At 52.7% G+C, this 10240-nt stretch overlaps 1 protein-coding gene across 1 annotated transcript; it reads right to left on the reverse strand.

The window, feature by feature from the left end:
• Positions 1 to 9027: 9027 nt before the first annotated feature.
• FOXE3 (forkhead box E3) lies at positions 9028 to 10182 on the reverse strand. The gene has a single exon (XM_040073336.2). The coding sequence runs from the start codon at positions 10180 to 10182 to the stop codon at positions 9028 to 9030; it is 1155 nt and encodes a 384-aa protein (XP_039929270.2).
• Between the last annotated feature and the right edge of the window lie 58 nt (positions 10183 to 10240).

Consider the following 10240-nt stretch of genomic DNA (forward strand, 5'->3'; position numbering starts at 1 on the left):
CGAGGACCTTCAACTTGGGTGCCAGAAGCAATACAGAGAGGGCCTTCAGAGGAGGAAATGACAGAGAAGGTGGAAAATTACGGGAATATAGCTTGATCAGTATAAAAAGCTTTTTTTTTCTTTTTTTTTCCCCGTGTAGGAAAAGGCTGGGGATAGAAGTCCTTGTGGAAGTATCCAGCAATCTCCAGCTGGGGATGAGATCTGGGTCCATCTTCTGTATCCTTCTGAAAAATCAGCCCTGCATGTACATGCTCCTATCTGTGGAGCTGCCTCGCAAAGAGCTTCAGAAATATATTTTGCCGCTTGACCTTACATAAGATTGCACAGAAATACAGCACAGGGCTCCTTTTCCCTGTTCCCATCTTTGGAAGGAATTGAATAAACAGAGAGAAAAAAAAAGTTGCAAGCTAAAGTAGGGGAAGAATTATGAGGCATCTCACATATGCAGAGAAGCAGAGGCAGAACCAAAGCCCTTAACCCTCTCGTGTTATTTAGTGAAGGACTGTCAGGTAGAAAAAATATTAAACCACTTAAAATGTTGTGGCTGAATCTGCACAGAAGGGCGAATCTCAGCTCCAGAGGGGTGTGAACTTCTGTTCCTTTCCTCAAACCACCAGAAGAAATTGCTACCCTGAGCTGCACAGGGGGGAAACCTGTCAACACATAGATTAAAATTAATCCAGCCACTCTGGGGGTGTTGAGGCTTCACATACACACACATCCCCACTTCTTTCACTTACTGCAGGTAAACCTCTGCTTATTCTTGCTGGGAAGAGGAAAATGGATCACTCACATGGAAGATGCAGCACTGAGGGCTGATGAGGAAAAGGCTGATGTTTCGCATCTGGCTTTATGTTACTTGGAAATTTCTATGATTTCTTCAAGATGGATATTTAGCATCACCCAGCTAACTGCATCCCAACAGTGCTCAATACAAAATCCCTTTTCTTATTGCCATTTTCCAGGCTTTTGTATAGTCTAGCTATTGAGCATTCAAATTGTGATGCAAGAGGACATAAGGTATCTGTTCCCTGAAAACACGGCGCTGGGGTCCTGCAGGGGATGCAGGCTGGTGGGCTTCCCTCCCAGCGCAGAGATAAGCGTGCCATCTAGAGGAAATCCCTTTTATTGCCAGCACTGGCAGCTGAAAATTATCCAATAAAGCGTAATTAACCTCTGGCTTCGGAGAAAATCCTCCACCCGTGCCCCGCTGCTCTGAGCTGCTGCACTGGCGCGTCGTGGCGGGCTGGCGATGGTGGTTTGGGAAGGTCCTGAGCGCTTGAGGGACATCCCAGCTCACACTGGCACCAGCTGGCCTGACCCTTCCCCAGAGCTGATGTCAGCTGCCCAGTCCCCCCTTCCCCGCCCTGTACGGGCATAAAGGAGAAAAAGGCAACGTGGGAATTTCCGCAGCACGTGTCTGCGCCTGGGAACGGCCGGGAGGCGGCACATACGGCCGGACAAGGAGGCTGGATGGATCATGTAATGCCCTCCAGGGGCTGCCAGCAGGCCAGGACCCAGGGGTGAGGATGGCCAAGCCGCAGCTGAGGTGCCAGGTGCACTGAGGGAGGCAGTGGTGGGGCCACCAGCAGCTCCCATCCTGTGGAGCACATCCCTGTGGAGCCCTTGGGGGCTGACAGGGGTGTGCAGAGTACAGTCAACAGTGGGAAGGGGAGCCTGGCCTCCTGTGGGGCAGATCCACATGTCCACTCATTTTTCCCAAGGAAAGATCTCCTCCACAGCTACATCCCCAGGCTGGACTGCCCTCACATGCTGCTGCTGGCATGGGCACCCTCATCCAGACCTTCAGGCATGGCTGTAGGTCTGGGACAGGGGACATCCATGGCTTCTGTGCTCAGTCAGCCCACTGAAGCTCACAGCACCGGTATCCCACACCTTTCACTTCTCCTACCACCACCGCTGTAGCACATCTGCAGTCACCAGCACAAGGCTGTTGCACTGCTAACAAAAACAAATCCTTCCAACCCTAAAGACAATTGAAAAACAGTGATCTAGGTTCAAGCAGAGGGACAAGTGCTGCTGCCCAGCAGGTAGCTGTCTTGTAAAAATGGGAAGCCTTGGAAAAAACAAAACCTTCGGAGATGGAGAAAGAGCAGGGAAAATCTTACATGAGAAAAACCTTATTCTGCAGAAAAACAGCTGCATGCCTAAGTAGGGACTATTTGGAGAGGAGCTGCTATTGCATTGATTTGCTTATATTCTGCAGGATTTTTTAATATCTGTTTTCATCACTTTACTCAAAATTATCCTCATTTTCCACACTATCTCAGAAGATCTCCAAGACATTGCTCTCTGGTACTCTCAAGCAAGGCTGAACTCCAGCAACACTCGCAGCACCTTTTAGGCTTTAATGGTGATCTTTTTTTTCCATTTTGCAACCTCCTCACCTTCTACCCACACCTGTGGACTCTCAGGCTCCACTCATGGCTTGGAGATGCTGCTCTCACTGCACAGGTGCTCTTCTTTCCCCCAGCTCCATGGCAGGGAGGGAAGGTGTGGATGTTGCCGTGAATCACTGTAGGTTCTTGTCACCCGCATGGAGCAAAGGATTCCACGGCACTGCCCTGGGAGCTTGTGCACTTTATACATCTCTTATTTCCCGTCATTACCGAGAAGAGCCTAGTTGCAATAAAAATCTGGGCTCCAATCCTACAAACACTTATGCCTGAGCTTAACTCTAAGCACGTGAGCCGTCAAAGGGGACTATTCATGTGCTTAAAATTTAAGCATGTTCTTAAGCGCCTCTAGGCCTGGAGTCTGTCAGTGGAAGGATTTGTGCCTTAAGCCCATATTCTGGGTCATTATCCTTTTCATGTCTTCTCTGCCATCCCAGAAGATGCTTCAACGGGGAATTTTCAAGTTCCTCAATAAACTTTGTCTCCCAGGGCAGGCTGGATTCTTGCCTATTCTATGGGGCAATTCTCCTCTGTTGCCTCCCCTCCCCCTGTGAGCGATAATCCTGTGCTATTTCATGCTTGGCCAGACAATTAAGCCCTCTTGCTGCTTGGCTCTGTCTTTGTTATGTATAATTGTTCCAAATAATTAGCCACTATTGCTCGCTATTCTGAAACTACTTTGTATTGCAATTATACTTAGAGGGTGAGCATCAGCTCGGGGAGAATCCAAGCAGCAGACAGCCTGGAAAGAAAGGGCTTCGAGCCGGGGGAGGATGGATACGTGCTTAAACCAACACTGTGGAAAACCTAACAATGAGTAACCAGGGAGGAGCGAATGCTGCTTGGAGAGGGTCTGCGGCTGGTGGGGTCCGGGCAGGAGAGCTGAGGGTGGGTCACAGGGGCTGGCCTGGGTGTCACCTGGCTGCCACCTCGTGGGTGCTGCCCACAGTGCAGGAGGCAAAACCACGCCCCACTGCCATCGCTTCCACGGTGACCTGACGGGAGCATCTTGACCGAGCGGCCAGTTTAGCCATCTCTAGGGAACACGAAGCTCTGCTGGGACGTGTTTGAGGTCTGGCAAGAAAAGGTTCCCTCCTAACTGTTTCTTTGGGATGGCAAAACTTGTGGGGTTTTGAGGGTGAAGGTTCTGAACCATGAGGTTGGTTTGGCAATCTGTTCACCCTGTTTTTCCCATGGATAAACACGTCTCTGTTACACAGGAGTGCTGGATGGGATGATCTCAGGAGGGAGTTACAGCTCCATATAAGCATCTTTCTGAAACGGAAAATAATGAGGCACAGCAGAGTCCCCTTGGCTTTACTCAGACTCCTGTCTTTCAAGCAGAGAACATCTGAAAAGGATACAACCAAGACCTGGGTGTGCCTGACGTGCACAGGTGAACTGTTTCCTCCTCTGAAGCCCATAGCCTGCTCTGAGCAAAGAGCCAGGGTGGTCAGTGAGCTTGGACAATTTTGTGCTTTTTGAGGTCCATTTGCTCCAGCCAGATTACATCACTTGAAACCTCCTGAAAATGGGTCTACGGATTTGATTTGGTGTCCAACACTTGATTAGCAGGAAAGTTTTAAAACCATGATGAAATTACTTTGGTGCAGATGGAAAGCACCCAAAAATGTCTGAGGCCACTGGGGACATCCTTTACAGAGGTCATACCCTGCTGCCTTTGGCTCGGCAGTGCTGATGCAAATGGAAAATGAACTTTTCCCAGGCACGTATGTAAATGGCTTTTCTCCACAAGCACAACACCCTGAGCTGCCAAAAGCCAGAGCTGCTTGCTGGTGCTGGGATGGCACAGTTGATCCATTACATCCATAAACCCAACTGCTGCAGTGTAACCACTTGAGCAACCACAGTACAAAGGCTGTGAGATGTCTGCACCTCATTCTCTCCCAAGAGCTTGTAGGTGTTGTGCTGCCAGGCTCTGCTGCTTTGCCTGGCACTTTGGGGGCTGTTAAGAGCCAGGCCAGCTCCCAGCTCTGACATTCAACCATCGTGCTGCAGCACATTTCAAACACAAAGTCAGGCTGCCAATGAGACTGGCTGCTGCAGAGGGGTGATCTGTCACCACCAACCCCTCCCCTTCTATCGAGGGTGCTGATGCTCACTGTGCTTCCACTAGTTTCCCTATTTTCACTCTAGAGAGAAGAGCTGCAGGGCACAGCCAACACAGCCCAACCCTGTACCCCGCGCCCAGCGATGGTTTAGGAAAAGTGCAAAAAGAAGGGTAAAGGGGAAGAGAAACCCTTTCCATTCAAAACCTCCCCAGAGTGAGCAACCAGTGTTTGATAACGACCCTTCCCGAACAAACTTCACGGTGTCTCACCCCGACCGTCCCCCCAAACTCCCCGATGTCCTGATGCCCTGGTGAACAGGATCTCAAAGGCCGGGATGCAGCCGGTACTCGCCGAGCACCCCCCCGGGAGCCGGCAGCGGCTTCCCAGGGCTTTCCACTGGAGGTCAGTGTTGGCCTGAGCACGCCGGCTGTCACTCGGGGCCATCTCGCCCCTGCCACCCCCCCGCCGCGGCGTTACAGCCGCGGAGCAAAGCGGCGGAGGGCAGCGCAGCCTTGCTCGTGCCCCGTGCAAACACGGCGGCTCCATCAGCTGCTCCTGTCCTTGTAGGAACTTTGCCAGTGTAAAGGATAGAAACGTGACGTGGCAGAAGTGGTGATGGACCCCCGATAATTCAGGATGTAGCTCAGAGTTTGGGCAGTACTGACTCTCAGGTGCTAATTCGTTGAAATCTCATTATTACCTGGCAAAGCCAATCTCTGCCTGTCCCACTGCACCCATCTCCCCATCAATCTGGCTTTACCGACTCCATCCTGACCTCCAAGAAACATCACTGAACGCCTTCAAGCTGTGTATTTGCAAAGGGCAAAGCATTGCATAGAACAACAGCAAGTTATGGTGTAACATTCCCAGCACTGAGACTGCTGGCAGCATCCAGGAAAAAAACTAAAGTTACCAGAGGGACCTAAGTTCTTCAGAAAACTTGTTTCAACTAAAATTTCAGCTAGTGTTGTGTTTGTTTGTAATAGGGAGGAAAACACTCTTTGCTTGGGAATATAATCCGGAAAGAGCAATTCTTACTGCTTGTCTGAACCTGTTGGAAGCAGCAGGAAGGTGATACAAGCATGAAACGCGCAGAATGCTGTTGTACACAGACAGACACGGCAGCTCAGTCGGTCCTCCCTGAGTAGCCAGAGTTTCCCAGGGAAAAACAAACATCTTTTCAAAGTAGCAGCTCGTTTTAGCTGTGTGTTTCTGAACCTGCAGCCTGAGTTATCTGAAATCAGCCTGATTTGCAGAGTTATTCCCTGAGGAGTCAGAGAAGATAGCCCAAATCACCACAAAATCTCTTTGGTGCTCGGGATCAATTCCACCTCCCCCGTCAGCAGCTCACAGGCTCGGGACAGTGCTCTCCCCACCACGGGGAAGTCCAGAGTACCTATTGCCTTCACCCTGAGGTATGACATTCTTTCCACAATCTCAGAAAGCACAGAAAGTTTTGCCTCTGTCTATTGTGTGAGCTCTAGATTGTTGCAACTGTCATTACATAATATTTCCTAAATTCCCTAAATAAAGAGGGGAGGATTTCAAAGGAGACTTGGTTTCACAACTGAAATCCTAGTGATAATTACTCCTGTTCCATTCAAATCCCTCTTATTCACTAAACAGGGACATGGAAAACACACTAAAACAGATGAAGGGCTCAAGAACAGGCTTTACAAAGCTTAAAACTACTCTGTCCCAGCAAGGCTCATGCTTTACATGACACCTTAATCCTACTCATTTGCTAGATTCACCCTAACTGTAAACAAAGCTTTGAAATGGAAGCTTAAAAGCCTCGTTGGGATACATTAACTTAACCAAGAGGACACTCTTAAGGCATTAGTTTAATGACAATCACAATACAAGTTGCCAGAGTTCTGTGCATGTGAGGATTAATATCTACAGGAGAGAGAAGAAAAGCGGTTTGTTCCCCGCGTTTTCCAGCCGTCTGGCAGTGCAAGGCCCGCGGTGAGGGTGGTTTATTGATGCTTGCCGGGGGCTCTGGGCTGGGGCTGTCGGGCAGACAGGGATATACCAGGGAAGATGCGCGACCCAGTGCTGCCCGCCAGGGGTTGTCCCAACACATCAGGATAGGATGGCCCGCTCTCTCCAAGCCGGGTTTTCAGGGAGTCAGTCCGCTGTGGTGACACACTTCACACCAGAGCCGCCTTGGCTGGAGAGACCCCTCTTGCACAGGCGCAGGGGTGGATCTCTTGCAGACACATCCCTAAATCTGCAGCTGCATGCCACTCTCCGAAAGCCCCATAGCAGGAGGGCACAGGCAGCTGGGGGACAGGAGCAAGCCACATCCCAGCCCCGCTTCAGCCCAGCCCTCACGGCTCCACCAGCACCTGAGTTAACACTCAGAGACACCAGGAACTCGGAAAGCCCTTTCCAACAGCAGCTGCCTGCTGCTGCGAGTCTCCAAGGTGATCGGGGAAGAGCCAGCTCGGTTTGGTCTGAATTGTCATGGCTTGGCCAGCTCTTCCCAGGGCATCCCACCCAGGCAGAACCACAGCATCTCCTGCCCACACCCTACAGCCAATATTGTTTTTATTTCATGCCAGTACCTGGTTCTCCTCTGCCTCAGCAGCCCTCCTGCTCAGGGTGCAAACCCCGTGGGGTCACAGCCCCATCCAAGCAGACCCAGCGCCTCTGGCACAAGTCTGGCTCTGACACCCTGGGTACTTAGGCAAGATTTCAAAAGTTCTTTTGTTAGCAAAACATTGCAGGATCGGGCCCTGGGAATGAATGTGAGCTATGACAAATGTCCTTTCTGCTGACTGTCCTTTGCAAGTGATTATTTCAGCACCCCCCTGAGTGATCTCTGCAGACAATATGTCACAGGCAGGCATGGCACGTTGCAAATTTCCATTAGCCAGAAGACGTCTGCCTATAGATATCGTGTGGAGAGAGCCAAAGTATTTCAAGGGGTAAGTTCTTTCACAACGCCCTTTCTGAGCAGGGTTATTGCCAGGGAAAAGCACAGAAGCTGCTGCATCCCAGTAAAGCTGGAAGGACCAGAGAGGAGATTCAGCACTCAGCAACTCAGCTGAAGATGGCAGGCCAGCTTTTAGAGACAGATTGAGGCCAAATTTTATGGCAACCAAGAAGAAAAAAAGCATGTTCTTCCCTCCACTCTCATACTAAACTCACTTTCCAATTCTGTGGAGTACATAGAATGAAAGAATGAAAAGCCACAAGGTCGTAAGCTGTGGACAAAAGCTGATTCCGTGGGTACCTGCCAGCATACCAGCTTTTGATCATACCCAGCAGCTGGGGAATGAAATGCTGGTTTACACCGAAGATCAGACGACTTCCAACTCCTTAGAGAGGAAAATGCAATAGGGACCACAGAAAACTGCTCTGCTTTGGAAGATACTCTTGAAAAAAGGGAGAGAAATACTAGTCTGGCACATTTACCCAAAGGTTGTTTAAATTCTAAAAGAAATCTAAATCTGGGGATGGGGAAATCTCCCTTCAAACCTTGTCAGGTGGTGTGGTTGGGAGTCCTGCAAATAAATAGCAGCAGCCTAGCCAGTGAACAGGTTAGAATTTTAATTGATTTTGTTGCTAGGAAGAAAAGCTGTGATCTCCCAATTTGATGGGCTAAATCAGAATTTCACCTGCAAGGGATTCCTTGGAGGGAAGACACATTCTCTTTACGCAGATGGAAACTATCAAGTCCAGTAAGAGCTGCATGGACAAGCCTTGTAGGAATTACCATTTGGTTTTAAGAAAATCATAATGAAATAGAGACCTTTAAGAAGAGTCACTAAAAATGTAAGATGTGGCAGTGTCACAACAGCAGCACGAATCTGTCTCCCACCAGCTACAAGACTATAATTTCCTCTTGCCAAGATCCGTCCAGAGCCAGAGGAACAGCATGTTGGAAGAAAAAGGTCATGTTGGAAGAAAAAGCTTTATTTTAAAAAAGTCCTTTCTAACAATAAAAGTAATTTTTTTAAAAATAGTAAAAAGAAGTAGTCAAGTTGGGGGTTCTTTTCCTACAGGGAAAGGAAATGATAAACAACTTAAATATTCATTTAAAATCCAGTGAATTTGTTTAGTGGTTTGAGGGGGGAGGGGGGTTGGATCGCTTTCATTCCAGTTACACGGGAGGCACTCAGGGAAGAGAGGAGAAAGCCCATCTGAGGGAGAGTTCCTGCATGTTGCACCACGCACCCAGCTCCTGAGTGTGCCCCTGCTCGCCCTGGGGTGCCCCGCTGCAGGCGGCATCCCCGGGGGCAGGCTGGGCACAAGGGCACGCGTGGGGAGCCCTGCCTGGCGGATGCAGCCAGAGAACACCTTTTCCGGGAAGGAACGGAGCAGATGCACACATCGCCTCGCCTCCGTTTCAGAATAAGCTGGGAGAGAGAGGAATTGAGTCCCCCCACACGTGTGTGTCTGCACACAGCCTGAGGCCGGGCACCCCTGACTTCACCCCAGCTGACCCCCACCGGAGGGAGAGGTCCGCTTGCCCAGAGCCGCTCGTGGGAGCCTGGGGATGCCCGGCCGAGCCCCCTCAGCCCCATCCATCACATGTACCGCTCCAGGCCGGCGGGGAAGTTGGGCTGTCTCATGTAGGTGTTGCTGGAGCCGAACTGGCCCAGGGGTGAGGCGGAGAGCCCCAGGAGCTGCTCGCCGTGCTCGGCACAGGCCGGGGCCCGCATGGCCGGCAGGGTCAGTCTGTTGGGAGCCCCGTAGAGCTGCGGGCTGCTGGGCGAGTAGCTGCCCTGAGCCACGGGCAGGTGCGGCGGCGAGGCGGCATAGGGGTACGCCAGGGAGTTGGGGCCGGCCCGGCCCAACAAGCCGGGGCTGACGGGCTGCGCCTGGAAGCAGGGAGGCTCGGAGCCGCCGGCAGAGCAGGCAGGAGCCAGCTCGGCTCCGGGCAAGCCCAGCGATGGGTGGCCCAGCTCGGAGGGCGGTGAGGGTTGCAGGGCCTGCTGCCCGCTGATGAGGCTGTCGATGCTGAACATCCTGGGATGCTGGGCCGGCGGCGCTGCCCCGGCCGCGTAGGGGTGGAAGACGGCGCTGGAGAGCTGGGGGCCGTAGCCGGGCGAGCAGAGGGCGTTGGGGTAGGGAGCCGCGGGTGCCGAGGGGCGGCCGGCGGGCGGGGGCGTGAAGGCGCTGGAGTTCTGCATGTAGCCGGGGTAGGTGGTGATGTCGGTGCGCTTGAAGCGCTTCCTCCGGCGCAGGAAGCTCCCGTTGTCGAACATGTCCTCTGCGGCCGGATCCAGCGTCCAGTAGTTGCCCTTGCCGGGATGCCCGGGCTCCCGGGGGATCTTGACGAAGCAGTCGTTGAGGGTGAGGTTGTGGCGGATGCTGTTCTGCCACTTCTTTGGGTTCTCCCGGTAGAAGGGGAAACGCTCGGTGATGAACTTGTAGATGCCCCCCAAGGTGAGCTTCCTCTCGGCGGCGTTGGCGATGGCCATGGCGATGAGGGCGATGTAGGAGTACGGGGGCTTGCCCCGCTGCACCGGCCGCTTCCTCCGGCGGCCCCCGGCGGGCGGCGGCGGCTCCTCGGGCGGCGGCGGCGGGGCCGGGCTGCTCCCGGTGCCCCGCGGCTCCGGCTTCACCGGCGGCGCCTGCGGAGACCCCCGCGGCGGCCCGGGGGAGCCGGGGCTGGCCGCGGGGCTGGGCGCCGGCAGCGTGCACATGCCTCGCAGGCAGGGAAAGCCGGCCGCGTTCATATACGGCCCTCGCCTTCCTCCTCCTCCTCCTCCTGGAGGAGGCTGGGGGGGAGCGGCG

This window comes from Hirundo rustica, chromosome 9 (genome assembly GCF_015227805.2).
Source record: "Hirundo rustica isolate bHirRus1 chromosome 9, bHirRus1.pri.v3, whole genome shotgun sequence".
In the NCBI taxonomy this organism is placed as follows: domain Eukaryota; kingdom Metazoa; phylum Chordata; class Aves; order Passeriformes; family Hirundinidae; genus Hirundo; species Hirundo rustica.

Excerpts from the sequence above, each read along its gene's own strand:
- FOXE3 (XM_040073336.2), bottom strand. The coding sequence starts at position 10,182 with ATGAACGCGGCCGGCTTTCCCTGCCTGCGAGGCATGTGCACGCTGCCG.